At 28.5% G+C, this 17,998-nt stretch overlaps 3 protein-coding genes and 1 long non-coding RNA gene across 4 annotated transcripts; 2 read left to right on the plus strand and 2 right to left on the minus strand.

Moving 5' to 3' along the window:
- Nucleotides 1-82: 82 nt before the first annotated feature.
- LOC130902433 (uncharacterized) lies at nt 83-2,627 on the plus strand. The gene is made up of 2 exons (XR_009060392.1): nt 83-374; nt 1,847-2,627. It is a non-coding gene; the product is annotated as an uncharacterized LOC130902433 (long non-coding RNA).
- A 2,451-nt stretch (nt 2,628-5,078) lies between these two features.
- On the minus strand, nt 5,079-11,624 carry LOC130902431 (DCN1-like protein 3). Its single transcript, XM_057814577.1, has 4 exons — nt 11,320-11,624; nt 10,722-10,855; nt 9,558-9,821; nt 5,079-8,651 (listed from the first exon to the last, which is right to left on the minus strand). The coding sequence occupies exons 2-4, from the start codon at nt 10,798-10,800 to the stop codon at nt 8,074-8,076; spliced, it is 921 nt and encodes a 306-aa protein (XP_057670560.1). The 5' UTR covers nt 10,801-10,855; nt 11,320-11,624; the 3' UTR covers nt 5,079-8,073.
- Nucleotides 11,625-11,746: 122 nt separating this feature from the next.
- On the minus strand, nt 11,747-15,940 carry LOC130902430 (uncharacterized). The gene is made up of 2 exons (XM_057814576.1): nt 15,660-15,940; nt 11,747-15,600 (listed from the first exon to the last, which is right to left on the minus strand). The coding sequence occupies exons 1-2, from the start codon at nt 15,753-15,755 to the stop codon at nt 14,458-14,460; spliced, it is 1,239 nt and encodes a 412-aa protein (XP_057670559.1). The 5' UTR covers nt 15,756-15,940; the 3' UTR covers nt 11,747-14,457.
- Nucleotides 15,941-16,001: 61 nt separating this feature from the next.
- LOC130902432 (putative ATP synthase subunit f, mitochondrial) lies at nt 16,002-17,442 on the plus strand. The gene is made up of 4 exons (XM_057814579.1): nt 16,002-16,215; nt 16,387-16,485; nt 17,085-17,201; nt 17,279-17,442. Exons 1-4 carry the CDS (start codon nt 16,137-16,139, stop codon nt 17,305-17,307), a joined length of 324 nt encoding a protein of 107 aa, XP_057670562.1. The 5' UTR covers nt 16,002-16,136; the 3' UTR covers nt 17,308-17,442.
- Nucleotides 17,443-17,998: the final 556 nt, after the last annotated feature.

Here is a 17,998-nt window from a genome sequence, read left to right on the forward strand (position 1 = left end):
AGTTTTGTATGATTTGTAACTTTATAGCTTTTCTGTGTTCATCGATCTCGATTTTGGTTGCTTTAATAATTATGAACAGTTATCAGAGATTTGCCAATAAAAACATATTGGCTGTGACCCGATACTCCGTTTAGTCGAACAGCCATGAACGTGATTACTTTCCGAACATCTAGTTACCACTTTCCGAGCCTATGATAGAATAATTTGCAGAAATGTATGCTGATGGCATATATAGTTGATCTGTGGCTGGCATTTCACTTTAATGATTGTAAATTGTCATGTGATCGATAGGGAAACATCCACATTCTGTCAATTTGTGGTTGAGTTTTTTATAGTTATCTGTTAAAAATAAAAAAACGCTAGTTTTGCGTTTGGTAAGTAATAGTACAAGTCTATCAAAAATATACAGGCTTCATAAAATTATACTTCCTGTTTTCAAAATAACAACTATTTACATATTCCAAAACCAAATTTATATTATTCAATAGACATTATCTCTATTTGATCCTAATAAACTATTGCTTAACGTACAACTACAAACTGACATAATTATGAAAAAATCATAACATTAAACAATAAATAACACATCAGTTTTTACATCATTATGTATTTATTTTGAAGTCACATAGTAAACAAAGACCAATTTTTATTTTGATTTTCTTATTAGATTTATACCTGTCTTATTGTACTTATTAATACTCCTCAGAATAAATATCCATTTAAACAGGGTGTTCTATCTAAATTTTTTTTTAAATAAGAAACCATATATTATATAAATTTTCTACTGTTATGGAACAGATTTCCTGCTTTCCACAATCACCATAGATTTTATTTTAAAATATATGCTATTTTTGGATTTATTTGATAAGTTTCTGTAGTATTAATAATAAAAGCTGTTTTACCAGCCTCAATAGTTAGAATTGTTTCTGTTCATACTATAATATATATACTTTATATTGTCCACTTGTTTGTGAAACCAATAGAAGACAAACCAAAGACGAAGAACCAAATAGACAACAAAATTGATACATGTCAAAATAAATTGTTGATATTTTTTTAGCCATTTGAAAGGTAGGAAAAAAATGATTATATTTTCTCTAGCTGTCTGCAATTTATTTTGTAAACCTACTTTGTGAGTCTCTCATCTGATGTTCTTTTTAATCCAACTTATATACTCATGCTTTAACATTGATCCAAATTTATTTTCACTCATTTTCAACGCACATTTTTTACAAAAAAAATGAGCTATTATTAGAGTTTTGTCCATCCGTATGACCGTAGCAGTGATATTTCCTGACAGGAAGCATATAGCAAACTAGGTTTTTTTGCACTTAATTCCTGTATGTCTGTAGATGTGCAAAATGAAATAAATTTTGGGCATTTTTAAGAAAAAATTAGTTTTTTCACCTGTTATGGTCTTTATCAAAATATTACTTGACATTGACAAGAATTATATTGATTAAAACATCAACTGCAACATGAATATCAAAATAGAAATTTAGAACTCCGTTTTACCACAATAATTTTTTTGTTTTAGTTCACTAGAAGCTGATTAAATTGTAAAATTTGTTTAATTAAAAACTTAGTCTAACTGTAAAAATGCGTTTAGTCTCTCACGCCGAGAATACGACGACTTTTTTACTTGTTCTAATATTTGATGTATATTCTCAAAAATATATAGAATAATCTCATATTTCCCATTTTTCAATCAATACTTCAATAAAATTATAAGTGAATCAAGTTATTTTTAGTATTGTAAATTCACTTTTTGATTTCTAAATTCTCAGTAACTTTATAATATTCCTAATACATTTCATGAAACAAAATGCTTATAAATTTCTTACAGATTCCAATGATATGGATCGACCTGGTCAAACAGGATATATGGTACTAAATGAAGATGGAGCAGTATTATCTTCGTCGGGAGAGCTGGAAAATGATGAGAAATTCGCAAATTCCATAATGGGACTACTAAATCTTTCTTCACACATAGATTTGAATAATTCACCCAAAGACGGATTTAAGAAACTCTCAATTACATACGAAGATCATTGCTACTTGATTTGCTTGTCTAATAGAAAATTCCACATAGTCAAGAAAAAATTGCCACATTTTTGAAGTGAATTAAATTAAAATATCTCCAAATGAATGTTATATTATACTTAACCAAAATGAAATTTATGCAGATGATTATTTTACTTGGTGGTATTTGTTTTTCTTTATACCAATTGTATAATCTGTTGCATAATTTTTAAGTGTGAATGTTAATATTTGATTCAGTTGTCTTGAAACTTATAAAAATGAAATAATCTACAATACAGTATAGGAACAATATAGCAAAATTCAGAAGCTGCATGACATATTTTATGTAGAAAATACAAACATATTAAGACTGTTACAAAAATATAAATGTTATTTATGAATTTTTATAATTCAGAAACTCAATATGTACATTTATTTATTCCATAGAAGCATAATATATGTTTATAAAAATTTGGTAAAATGTAATATATTGTATTAAACAATTATCAATTGTAATCACCACATTATTTTATATCCGCATGTAGAAATGTGCATTCCAAATAGTTTTGATATTGTACACTTTAAAATATATGTATTATAAATTATTTTGTTATATTTTGTTAATATCCATGAAAGCTTGTTTTTTCAGTACTCTTTTATAGCATTATGTGCAAGAATACACACCCAAGAATCTTTATGTGCCAAACTTGTCAGTAATAGGAATGAGAAAATTATTAAAGATTGTGACAATCACAATAGGTCTTTTCACATATCTAACTTTTGTTTAACCTGCCCATCTCATTTAAATCAAAAAGTAGAACTGAAAGGGATGTAGGCTATTACATTGTCAAACATAAAGAATATCTTGACCACCTGTCCAAGGAAAGTAGAAAACGATGACTAGTTGCTATAAAAAGAGTAGATTTAACAGAAGAAAAAGTGAGTATGCTCCAAGCACTTTATTTCAGTTAAGTGCATATTATTAATAAACTATTAAGTGCTGTACAGCAGACGAGGAAAAGTATTTTCAGCTAAATACAGCAGTCAATCCTCTGCTTCTTTTATTTGAAAGAAACCCGTATATCTGAAGGATGCATGCAAAATAATAAAGATACTAAAGATTGAGAAAACGTTAAAAGATACAAAATATGATGAACTCTAATGTAGAAATATAATTGAATCAGGTATTTTTGAAAGATCATGGGCTCACGAGAACAAACTTTTCAGGAGAGGTAGAAAACTAAATAATGAAAAAAAATTTAAGGTCACATGATGTGTTTGTTATGAAAATATTAAATATACACATATTATCATGTATTTCGAATAATAAAAAATGTTCACATTTTTTCAATAAATAGCATCTTTGAAAACTTCGAAATTTTGTAAATTGTATTTTTTTACTCTTCATAATCAAAACATTGGCGACCTCTGGCATATACCAACTTCATGGTCTGGAATGGTGTAATTTGAAAATGTAGAAGACAACTTCAGTGAACTTGTTTTCTTAGCATACAGGAAAATTAAAAAATATGGAGCTTATCAACTTTGTGGAGTAAATTCTCAATAATCAAGTCAAGCGCCCTTATTGTGTTAGTAAATATTCCAATGTCGTCCAAAAAAATCAAAAATCTTTCCACATGAGTAGGTTTAAAAGTGTATAAACGAGGCACCAGATGAGACTTACTTGATGGTTAACGTTGTAACTATTCTCTCAATTATTTGGAGCCTGCCTGCGGGATGAATTGTATAATTTATTATTTGAATATATCGAAATAACAATTAAATCATTGGATATACATCTTCCGAAGACGACAACGAAAGTCAATCGTTCTTCCAGTTTTATTGGTAAATATGTGGACTATTTGCGTACGCCCTTTTGATATCAAATATCATCGTTTTTTAAATAAAAAAAGGACTGTCATTGTCACAGTAGAATAATGAGGAGCAAATATTATGTAAAAAAACTTAGTGGTTGGAAGTCTACGACGGTAGCCGAGAGCTATAGTGATCATTCCTTTAAGAAGTTGGAATTTTTGGAACTGTTGGTGATATTCATACTGATCACACTATTTTCACTATCACTACACAAACACTGTCTGACGCGCGTTTCGATAACCAAGTTACCCTCAGTCTCTGAAGACGATAACTTGGTTATCGAAATGCGCGTCAAACAGTGTTTGTGTAGTGATAGTGAAAATAGTGTGTTCAGTATGAATATGACGTCACGCAATATGGCGGCTTGACTGAAATGTTTAAACTACCTACAAAACTTTTTTTGCATTTTCAATAATTTTTTCCTCTATAAACATTCATCAAATAATTAAAAAAAATTATAATAAAAATTGTATATAAACTATTTTTTTTCTCAAACCATGCAAGTACCCTATTTAATGTTATAACATCAGAATTTTAGTCTGGAAACTAATCTGAAACTATTGTCTCTTGAGTACTTATGATATATTTTAAATAAACTTGAGTAAATCATTTTTTTCTTTCACTTCTAGTGTTTCTTGTATTGGTATACTTACCTTAACTTCAATTGCCGTCGTCTTTTTGGTAAAGAAGCTGCTTAGCTGTTGATTCTGGAGTAGATGTCCAAAATGCTAGTCTTTTGATTTTTCACATATCCTATAAATAATGGTGGTTCTATATTATAAGAATTTTTTACAAAGTACCACCAGCTTCATCCACGCTTTTAAAGCTAAGTCAGAAAAAAATATTTTGTTTAGAAGATAGGAAGACGGTAGGGTAATTAAGCAGAATTATTTAATTATTTATTTTTATTTACATACATAAACATTGTTAATTTTATGAATAAATAAGTATTTCCTTCCACTCCTCAAATAAAAATATAAAACATTTGACTGTTAATCTATAAAATTTATAGAAGTATATATTTCATTGTTTCTATACAATGAAATATATCCAAATTTTAAGATCATCTTATTATGTACCTAGATTAAGTTAGTTAATAAGAATGAAAATTCTACGAACCCAAGATTAGAACAAAGTAGGTACGTAATAAGAATCATTACAACATATGAGCAAACAGGTGATTTAGTTTTTGATGTAAGGGTATAATAAAATTTGGGGTTGTCGTTAAAAATTTTTTGCGACACCATTTAAAAAACTTTTTGTTGACGGAAATTATTATTTCAAATTTAATAAGATACTTTCAGAGAAAAAATTATACCCAAAAATTAATTTAGATCGCGTAGTAGCACGAGTTGTTTTAAATAAGAAAAAATTTCCCAGTGTTTTTTCGTCAAAAACAAGCTTTTTAGAGCATCGCAAAAAAATTAATCTTTAACGATCACCATAATAAATTTATATATTGCTGCCAAACAATAGGTACAGTATTTTCAAGGCTTTTCGTACTATAAGCACTCTAATTTCAAATGGACGTTTCCTTATGGTTGTTTTCTAAAAATCTACGTTAAGATAGTAAAATTGAAAATAATAGATTCAAGGCTGGTTGGTTTTTGTAAGTTTCAAGAATAAATACCTTCTGCTTTATATCTTTTACTATATACATTTGTTCATATATTTTCTATTTGAAAGAGGGTGCAATAGCATAACTTTTTTGGTTGATGTCTTTTTGGTTTCTTTTGAGAGACGCCACTTCGATCTTTGATCTGTGAAGTCCATTTACATTTATATGGAACCATCAGCAAAAAACGCTCTACTGGGATGACACCAATTCCCTAGAATTGCTTTAAAATTCTTTACAGTCTTCTGAGGACACACTTGGATCCGCAATTTACACAGATATTGGTGCTTGGTTCTTTGAGGAGAATGATGTCTCAGTGAAGACAATTCAGACCAGTATATAAACATGTTTCAGGAACATGGTTACTTGAGTTGGAGTTAGGGGACAGTTGGTTACAAGACGATGCAATGGCATTAATGATTGTTCTAAAAAAACAATTAGACCAACATTCAGAAAGAAAATAAGAATATGCGCACAATATAAAAAAACAATTTTTTTCGAACACTTCAATGGGTTTTGCTTGAATGTTTCTTGGGCTATTAGGTCTCTCTGGTGCTCCGACTGATTGAGTTAGAATCAGCAGCAAGCAACTTCTGAAGACACCAACCGTACAATTTTCTGAAACATCAAGGAGCAATAGTTGTTTTTGACAATGGACTAATGATAACCAACAATCGGAAAGAAAATAAAAATATGCCAACATTATAAAAAACCAAATTTTATTCGAACACTACAATGGGGTTTACTTGAATGTTTCTTGGGCTATTAGGTCTCTCTGCTGCTTCAGTTAGAATCAATCGGAGCAGCGAATACCAACTGCACATTTTGCTGAAACATCAAGGAGTAATAGTTATTTTTGAAGATGGACTAATAGCCCAAGAAGTTAATGGACAATTAATACAATGGGTTTTATCAAGTATTAAGTAAGTTAAACTACTGTACCCTGTGTATTAAATATAAATCTACCAAAAGTGTTCTCTTGCAAAGATTAATTATATGTTTAAAATTTACATTTGAAAATAGAGCTCTCAATGACCTAGTTAAATTATTTGAATGAATATATGTAATTTAAGTAGAATTTTAAACACATCGTCTAAATATTTTATGAGATATAATATTTGTTGTTCTATAATTTAATTTTTCTGCATGAAAAGTGACCATATTGAACATTATTCTGTAATGATATGCAGATCTAAAGATATGCCAAATTGTTTTTATTTATGAATACAAAATAGTCGCGAAATTGCAGAATCTTCTAACCAAAGTTAAGATTTCGAAGAAATAAATTCAATCATCTTTTAGAAAAAAATAGACATCTCTATGATTTGTTAATAAAATCAATACAGAGCTAATATTAGATTCAGGTGTAGAATTCAAAATATCTAGTCATACTATAACTTACAACATTAATGAAATATACATGTGTCTGTTTAGAGGTAGGTTAATTTGTTTTTATTTTTACATTTACAACCTACCTATTTATATGAAATTTACCCACCAACCAACTCTCTTTCGCGAAAATAGGAAATTTTGGAATAAATAAGGTCATTTTAATAGGTATTATGTTTCTTCCAGTCTCCGAAGACGATAACTTTGTTATCGAAACGCGCGTCAGACAGTGTAATTGTGAGTGTTGGAATAATGGTAGTGTAAACAGTGTGTATGAATATGAACTAACGGTTTCAAAAATTCTAATTTAGGTATAAATGTTACTCTCAGCAAAAGCAAAACAAATCTAATATGTACTTTGTAAATCATTGTTAGAAAGCCTACCACATTTGTTACTAGAGGTGCTGGTGTGGAATTAAGTTTCCAAAATATTACTATGATAACAAATTAGACAACTATAAGTCAAGACATCACTAGCTGATTGTTTTCAAGTGGTAGGAATTCTTTTGAATACATACTTTGAGAATGATGAATATTTTGCATAAGTACTTAAGAAAAGAATTAACTACCTCCAATACAGAATATAACGTTTAGCACCCTTATAGCACTTGTTAAATAGATTTACATTTTTTATTAATAAGCGATGTGTTCAATTCAACATTTGTATTATAAAAGTAATTTAAAACAGCTACAATCATATCACAACATATCATTTGTATATCTATATACAAAATACTGTATTCAAAGTGCGAGGATTTAATTTTACTTTGCAAGAGATCTGCAAATTTATACAAAAAGTTTTATTAATAATAAATGAGATCTGTGTATTATTGTTTACCACATTCTGTAGTTCAATTAGTAGTCTACCAAGTACTAGAATTCATAGAAGTACTTATGTTTTAGTACTACTCAAGTACTCATTGTCTGAGGTCTAAGGTTCTTAAAATTTGATGCAACAAACAACCAAATCTCCTTATTTTTCTATTTATGTGGCAATTAAGAGCTCCGTCAATGCGCTAAACTAGTTTTATGTTTTTTTTTTGAATAATAATTTTATGAAACATTTTTCAACCAATTAATTATAGTTTAATAATGTTTGGCAAAATAAAATAATCCTCACAATTTGAAAATACTTAGGCAGTTTGCTCATGATAAAGTTTACAAAGAAACAATCAATCTTTTGTGATGATAAACCCATCAGACTCCTTTTCTATGTCCTTAGAAATATTCTGATTAGCTTGATCATTTTCGTATTCAACAAAGTCGTCAAATAAACTTGGCCAAGCTTCGTTATCATCATAGCAGCTCAAATCATTGCCTACATGATCAGCAAAATTAAGAAACATATTCCATGTGTCTTTTGGTATGCCTCTAATTATTTGGTGGGTTTCTAAGAAATTGAGCCACCTATTAAGAATCGGAGGTTCCCTTATTGTAAAAACTAATTTCCACAAAATAATTGCCATGTCCGTTGGTAAAATTCGTTGCCCTGAAAAGGAATCCAGTCCAAAACGGAAAGTGAAACGATACAAGTCTTTGAACTGTTCATAGTTATTTTCAACTTCACTAACTAGTTCCGGTAAACGTATCTGGATTGACTTTATTGAATCGGCACGAATTGATTTAAGTCCGTTTATAAATTCTGAGCGGGTGAAACAGCACATTTGCTCTGCGTTTAGTTTCCATGCGAGTACTAGTATCTTGAAATCATCAGGAGATATAGATAAGTCTTGACACAATTGTTCTATACCTGTAAGTTCAATAAACAAATTATTTCTATGAATAACGAAAAAACAAAGTCACACACTTTTTTGGCACCAAACAACTGGGAAACAAGTTTATACATTTGTATGCTGTATCTAAGGACAAATTAAGGGAAATGTGTTTCATTATTATTAAACATTTTGAAATAAGATCATTTTTAGTATTAATTATGTTCTTATAAGCCTAATAGCCTTTTTCCAATTTTCTGAAAAATTTTAAGCACAAGTTAATTTCTCAAATTTTGTATTTCTACTAAGAGAATGGAATATAACTGTTCAAAAAAAAATATTAATAGGTGGTTGGGAAAGAAGAAAAACAAATTATTGTAAGAAATATGGAACTACTGAATCATATTAATTTGAGTGAATAAAGTTAAAGCTACCTTAATTTTTTTTATTTTTAATGTTTTAATTAACAACATTGAAATATTTTTTGGTTCCATTGACCTTTATTACAATATTTGGAATATAGAATATATAAAACAGTATTCTTAGTAGTTCTTTTTTGTCATTGATGATTTTTTCATTTGAAAGTTCATAAAACATTTAGCAGCAAAAATTAATTACAAATCCTTATTAGAAGACTTTATTAAATTGAATAGCCGAAGAACATTACTTTTGTAAAAAATTAAATCACTCAAGCTAGAAAATAAAGTCTTTTTTCCAATCTCCCACCATTCATTAATATTTTTTCATGATCATGACTAGGCATGTTGTATTAAATCATGTTTGGTAAGATTTATTAGGCAGATCGTCAAAACAAAAAAGATAAATTGAAGATGAATACATATTTATTTATGTATTCATCATAAACCAAAAATAAATATAAAATGATAATATAATAAAAACACTAAATGGAAAATGAAGTGCAACTTAATTATAATATGTCTTACCTTCTGCAAGGATACAGTCTTCACAACTATCCTTATATTGTTCAAATAGACTAATTAACTTTGATTCTGAAGGTTTACTTTCAGAGGTACCCATGATTGGGGCGGATTTAGAATAAGTTCTTCGACTAGACGGATAAAGACGGCTAATGGCAGTTACTTCGGGAGGCGCAGATAAGTGGTTGCCATTACTTAGTATTGTTTCTGGAGGGGCGGTAGGAGCTGGTACATGACTCGGTGCTGGATATAACTGAGCTTCGGTCATTTCTGGAAAATTATTAAAATTTAAATACTATGTAATTTATTATACAATTTGAACATGGGACGAAGTATATAGCATATGATATTTTTACTTTTACTTTTGTTTTTCAATTTAGTGAACAATAGTGACAATGACACATATTTAATTTAATTGTGTTTAAATAGAATGTATTTTAGTTTTTTTGATAATTGATTTGTCTAAGAGAGAGCTATGTATGTATTTTTTGGCTTTGATTTTGGTGAAGTGTTGGTTTTTATGAATTTGGCTTTGAGAATATTGGTTACATTATAAAGCAGCTTCTTCTTTATCTTTGTAACATGGATGACCATATTAGTAGGCTTCTGTCTGTTCATTGCCAGTAAGTCTTCCACGGAAGACAAAGTCCTGTATTTTCACCATCATTTAGGTGGTCTTCACTATAGTCTTCTTCCTTCTTAGTTGTTCATTTTTGAGTTATTAACAAGTCTACTTGCAACTAAACAGTTGTCAACATAGCATTTGAAAAACAAAATATCCACTTTTTCTACTCTTTCTTCTACATACTCAATTACAATATATGTTAGACAGGAAGAAATTGGATATCCTATTATACAACTATTTAGTTATTCCAAGAAATTACCACTTTACTGAAAATAATCATTAATTTGAATAAATAAAATATAATTTCTTCTAGATATTCATTGTAGGTAAGGGAATTTGAGTATAAATCTGTATTTCTATGAATAATCTCTTGAATTGAAAATAATATTCTCAAGAGAAGACCATTTGTAAAGCATCTAACAAACAAAAAAAAGAAGTTAATATTTTATCCAAATGAAATGTGGCTGAATACGAACTAATCTGTGTTAGAAAGACGTAAAAGCTACAGGTAGTGATTTTATTTGCCTCAATTGAACCATATTTACCTTCTTTATTTTTGTGGTTGATTGAGTCGTCTGGGGCCATCTGAATGGGCTCCTTGAAGCAAGTTAGGCAATTGCCCATTTGAGGGTCCCAAACTGTACCTCCTCCGTCCTGCTTTAGAATTACTTTGCATTGCCTAAAATATAGCAAATCGATAATAAAATTTACATTTTCAATTATTTATGATGATTAATATGTTATACATATTTGGTCAATCAGCAAATATTCTTTAATTAATGTAAATTTTTTGTGGCTACTGACATAATGCTTCAATTCTTTATAGAATATAAAAAGAAGCATCGTGCTTCTAAACCTTAAATTAATGATGTAAAATAAACTTTTTTTGAATACCACTTTAGCATCACAAACAAAACTGATTTGTTCTTTGTATTTGATAGACATATTTACAATTAATAAAAACCAGAGAAGAAATTCCATAACCTATACGTAATAAAAAAAGTAGTTGATCTTTACCAATTATTCCTTTAAACAAAACTGTCAACGTGTACTTCTTAAGTAAACATAAATAATAACAATTTAGCAAATTTTAATCAGGAAAACGGTATTTTTATATTTTATGTGAATATTATACTATATTACCTCAAAAAATTCCTTCACAGACTGAAACCAATTCTCCAGTCAACTACAAATTATTGAATCTATATAATATGGCACTATAGTTTCTATACTTTTCATTGTTTAATATTCAGTTTAGTAGAAAACTAAACTAATTTAGGATATTGAAAAATAACTATTTACAAACATTTTAAAGCTGTGAACACTTAATTATTGTTATTTTAGACGAAAAGCCATAATAAATTTGTTTATATTTTATAACCACTGTCCCCTGAAGAGCAGAATGACCCGTCATCCGTCATTAATACTGTCAGTGTCAAATATAAACTGTTTTTAGGATCCATTGACTTCAGCATTGTACATCCATGTTCCGTTGTCATGTAATGTCTACAATTATAATGGTTTGTGTTGAAATCATAAAACAATATTATTTAAGGAATATAATATGATAGATCAAAAACATAAACAATATGAGAATTTTGATTTTCGTAATTTACAAAATTATTTCTTCTATGCTATAAACATAACAAAAGATTACCCGTTTTGCGAAAAAAGTAAACAAATGGTAACGAGAGACGAAAAAAAATGTTGAACGAATCAGATTAATTTCAACGATTGAATTATTAAAACTCATTCAATATTGTAATTTGTCAATTTTTGTGAATAAAGTTTTTTAAAAATAGTTTTTCAAGGAGTAAAATCCTCAATTGGCGCAGTCAGTAGGATTCGTGCTGTCGTGAATTTTTTACGATTTGTCGCAATAAACAACTCGACTCCGTATTTTTATAAGCAGTATAAAGACCTACGATCTACAAGGGACAAGAAATAGGCCTCAGAACGCCTGAACGTGCTAAGTTCCTTATTTTGTTGTATTTTTCCTTTTGAACTCTATCCTTATCTATAACTGGGGCAAGGAAGAGAAGATTTATCACTTTTTAATTTTATTAAAGAATTAGAAAATTTACTAACTACATTTAATAAATTGAATATCATTATTGATTCCGATTCATTTAAAATGGCCACGGCTAACCCAAAAACCCTTAATTGGAAATTATTGAAATTAGAAAATTTTAAGCCGTACAACGGAGACAGTAATACTATAAAGAGATTATCAAAATTTATCTACAATGATCATTATATAAACACTCATGTTTTGGAATGTATCCAGGAAAAATTAACTGGAAAAGCTGAGGACACGGTAGAATATAGCATGGAATTAATTACATAGCATAAAATAGAAGAAGCGTTAAAGCAATGTTTTGCTAACAGACGTGACCCCGACTGTATTTTACAAGAATTAACAATACCATTTAAAAATGAAAACTTTTGGGAACAAAAGTTACATTTACAATTGTTGAAAAGTCAAACAATACAACGGATAAGAAATGATTTTAATTTAAGTGAAATAGACAAAAACTACCAAATAAATCATTGCGAGAAAACTGCGCTGAACATCTTTATTGTAGGATGTTCAGGCATAATAAGAAATAATATGTATTTGTAGAAACCTAACTCCTTAGAAGTCGCGAAATAATAATAGTCATTTTAAAGAAAATTTAAATTTACTAAGGAATGATCAGATTAGTCAACATAAAAATAATAACAATTATAACAGAAAAATCAATTTATTTATCCAGGGAATAGTGAAAATAATAATAATGATAAATTTCCGAGTCAACCAATTAATATAAACTTTCACAACAACGTCATAATTATACAATCAATGCACAGGTGTTTGGTTCGAGAAAACAAGTTTTCCGACCAAACCAAATATCTAAGCCAGAGCCGATGTCTAAGACAACAAGAAATGTCAATGACACACATATAGAAGTAACAATATAGTAACAAGTAACAATACATCCAGTAGAATTGTGTAATCATGATTGAGATGACAAAAATAGTTGAAAATTTTCTGGAATTAGAAGAAAATTATTAAACTGTAAATTTTCAAAAAGAGCCTCAGAATAAAATTGAAAACAGTTGAAATAAATACTGCTGCTAATAATCCATCACCATATATTGAAATTAAAAATCCTTAATTTGAGACCTAACAAATAGAATACCATCAGACAAATAGTAATCAGATTTTATATAGTATATCAGCGGTCAACAAAAGTCGAAGGAAATTTTTAAAATGTACACGATAAATCAGAGCGAATCTATGGAAATTAACATTATTGTTTAGAATTTTTATTGTCCTTTTATGTGAATACTGATGAAATTTTTACAGTTTTTCACTTGGAGATAAGAAATGAAATAGTACAAACTAAAAAAATTTAATATCCAATTACATAACACTATATAAAAAATTTGAACTTAAATACAGTGTGTTGGGTTCGTTGTTTAAACAATTGTATATATTCAAGTATATATAAAATTGAATATGGAGAATATTGATGGTTGTATTGTTTGTAAAAAGGTCGCAGTTAAGTTTTTATGTGATTTAGTCTTACATTTTTTAGATTTGCATAATAATTATATTTAAATAACGTTTTACGTTTTGTAATAACAATTTCATTCAAAGAAAACTTGAATCCATAAATAAATAAATATCAAAATAACTCAATATTCAAGACATAAGCAAGATAATGAAAGTTATACTACCCAATCATAATTAATTAGTACATAATTCTATTGCCAATTTATTTAAATAAATTTGAGAGGTTTCCAAAATGAAGTAAAATAAATAGAACAGTTATTTCATAAGTAAATATCTTAATTGAAATTGGGATGAAAATATTGGGATTTGGATGTGAAATTCTATTTTCTTTTTAAGTAGTATAAATTTTTAATCTTTGCAAATAAAACTTTAATATGCCATTTTAAATTTAATTTCCAACTCCCCCAAACTCGAAACTAAATGTGAAAGTGAACTGCATACTATCAAAGATCATGTTACTTACATAAGGGAAAAATTGAAATTTAGTTGATTAGCCTACAACCTGAATATTTTATCATCACCGAATGCTTGATAGTAGTGTAATGTATCATGAAAAAATCTACAAAATTAAATGAGTTGTGTACACTATGGTCAAAAAAATTTATGGTTAATTTTAAAAATCACCCTTTAAATTAATAAAGGTGTTGAAATTTTTTATTGGCATGGGATATCCTCCCTGAGTGACTCTACATATGGTAGAAATATGTAAAGTACCTCATGACTCACTTTGTATACGTGAACTTTAGATTCTGATCTAATACGTCTAGGTTATATTTATCCTTGGTATTAACAGAACGAAGAGTATTTATAGATTTCTCTTTAATAGAACCACTCGAGGTACCTACTCTTTGTAATTTATTAGAAATATTTTTTGCAGATTTCAATAAACTATTATCTCCAATATTTTCATTACTTCTGTTTAAATATAATTTGTCAATTCTATCAATGGCTTTTGAAGTTTTTTGTGAAGTTTGAAGTATTTTCAAAATTTCTGTATTTTGTTCTTGAATTGAACAAAGAATTTTGTATTGCTTTGTAGAATTATCTTTATATATAATACTAAAATATAATAATATAAATGAAGATAAATACATAAAGCAATATCGAGAAATCCAAATATAGTTGTAAACTTCAGAATATATCTTTGAACTACCCTCATGAGAAAGGAAAACATGTATGAAACATATTAATCTTTCAACTAAATAGTTTATAAGAAGCAAAAATAAAATTACTAATCTAGCTGAATTAGTTCTATATGAAGATGTTAAAATTAAAATTATAACAACAGAAGCAGCATAGAAAAGTATTGATTCAAACCAAGACATTTCTCCAATAATCCAATTTCTTAAATCCGCTACGGTTCTTGATAATAAGTTTAATATATCATGATGCTCCTTGAAAGAAGCAAATAAATTTTCTAAAATATTTTCCAACACTTTTCCGTGATGCAACATCTTTTCTTGTAACTTAAAGCTTTCTTTTTGAGCATCTAAGAGATCCTTTTGATGTTGTGCACTTTTCTCTAATTGTCTTCCAACGACCATGGTGTTTTCGGCAATCATTTCCTGCCATACATGTCCTTGTAGGAAACCACACATATTTTGAGTATGTGTGTAAAATTCTGTATACACATTGAAAGCCCTATCATTCATACTGCTTATACATATCGCTCTCAAGTTATATTTTTTATCAGAATGGCAATTATATGTATCCTCACCAGACATTGCCAAAAAGCAATTTGTAAGATGGAGTGCAATTTCACTTTGTATTTGTTCAGTAATATATTTACATCCAATTTCCAAATATTCGAGGGCAGATTTCCAACAGGATCCATAATGAGGCAATCTTCCTCTTTCTTGCAACAACTGAAATAAAAAAAATATAAATTATTTAGCTGATATACACGTTTTTAACAATACTTTACTTGATATTGTGTTCGTCCTGACTCCTGAATATCATAATTTTCAAACCCTTTTACTTGATGGAAATGAAAGCAAAATATGAGGATATTAATGAACATTTTTCATTTTTTTGAATTTTTCTGTTATTTCAAATTTAAAACTGGTTTTTCAAATTTGACAGATCTTAAGCCTGATATCAACTGTAAAACATACGACCAATTATAATTTTATCCATCTCAAAATTAACCGTAACCTGTCAATATAATTCTAAAGAATGCCATAATGTCACATATAAGACTGTCTTAAGCCCAAACTACAAATCTATCCACTTTGACATTTATGTAAAAAATAACCAATCAAATTGGATTATTAAAGCTACGTTTGTAGAAGTGAAACAACTATTAGATACTGAGGGGTGAGGGGACTTTTACATCCAGGTTGAGGTTACGTAGGTCTGTAAATTTTTCAATAATTTTTGATTGTCGTAACCGATATTTAAAATGGCTTTTGGTGATTATCCTGCAGAGTACAATCCAAAAATTCATGGACCATACGATCCTGCCCGTTTTTATGGAAAGCGTAAGTTAAAAAATTATTAGTCTGAATATTATGTAATAGATTCAAAGTTTTTTTTGATAATTAAAAAAAGGTATTTCGCGAATCGGGATCTATCTTTATTACTTATTGGCAAATTTTCAAGTTTTTTAGATTCAAAATGCTTCTTTTGTTTGAATATATAATCATTTTTAGCTGATACTCCATTTGGTCAAGTAAAAGTTGGAGAGATTGGTGCATGGTTAGCTCGTCGTAATAAATCGCCATCAGCTCTGGCTGGAGCCATTAGTAGAGGTAGGTTCAATGAATGTGGACTTTAGTGATTTAAATAAATTGAAACTAAAATTTTATTATTTGATTATATTAAAAATGAACAATCCTGTTTATGAGTAGGACTAGCCAATAAGAACAAATTTTCTACTTAATCATGACCATTAAGATAGATGTAATTTTCACCTAAGTATACAAATTCCATATACATCAAATTTCTACAGTTTTGAGAAGAATGAATGAAATGCACTAAATAAATGACAGAAAGCTTTGAGTGAATGTGCAGAACAGTTCCGATTTTTTATAATTAAAAGTAAATTTACCCGATAATGTGATGAATTGATGGTTATTGGATGTCTGCATAAGATCTTCCAACAAACTTATTTATAATCTTCAATTTTAAATGGTATGCACGTCAGTATTATGTTGATTTGGATAATTTTCATTGCAATTAATATGTAGTTAATTGATATTTTTAAAAGATCTTGTTAGATGACTTACTGCTATGCCATGGTATGATTCTATACCTCAAAGTTGGTGTTAGAATATTATATAAGTGCAACTAACTTTCAGGTTATATTTTTTAATTGTAAGTATGATCTGATTAATTATATTAATTTTAGCATACTGGAGATGGCAGCATAAGTATGTCCAGCCTAAAAGATCTGGAATTGCTCCATTTTTACATGTTGTAGTTGGATCTATGATCTTCTTCTACTCAATCAATTATACTAAATTAAGTAAGTTGGCATATAGTTTCATTTGATATCCTTGAAAAAAAGTTTTGAATCCATTAATTATACTTTTCTTTTTGCAGGTCACCACAGGAACTACAAATACCATTAAATATTTGGAACAACTTTATACGTAGTATTTTTCATTATATATATACACTGTTATTCCCAATGTATCATGTAATATGAATTTTCAAACAAACTAATTTATGTCAAATTTCAATAAAGTCCTTCAAGTAATGTAAAATATTTGTATCTAATTTTAAAGGATCAAGAATAGAACAAATCCTATTTCAAAAAAAGTCAGAGTTAATCAGTATATTTGGGGTAATAAATTTGAGGTTTGGATCTATGGTGACCAGGGTATATATCTGTGAAGTTGATAAATTGGTTTACCCTTTATTTACAAAGGTTCATATGTACCCTTTAATACCAATGGTGTATAGTTGTAGCTTTCATAATAATTTGATTGAAATGAAAAAATCATGTCTGTATTACGTTTTTTAATACCCCTAGAGGTTGGTTTTTATGTTGATGATAGTTAATATAAAGTAATATATAGGGCCAAATAAATATGTCTAACGTTTTTAAATGATCAAAAGAATTTTAAATTTTGTAAAAGCTATATTTTTAAAAAATGAAACAAATCGTGGCTTTGCGACAGATTTTTCATTTTTTTTGAAATTGGGAATCTTTCAATATATTTTTTGTTATTTTCAGCAGCATGAATATCTGGCACAGGAGCAATACCCACAAATTGTCTCACATTCTTCTATATGGCGATGCCAAGGTCTAGCTCTAGA

Source organism: Diorhabda carinulata, chromosome X, assembly GCF_026250575.1.
Source record: "Diorhabda carinulata isolate Delta chromosome X, icDioCari1.1, whole genome shotgun sequence".
In the NCBI taxonomy this organism is placed as follows: Eukaryota; Metazoa; Arthropoda; class Insecta; order Coleoptera; family Chrysomelidae; genus Diorhabda; species Diorhabda carinulata.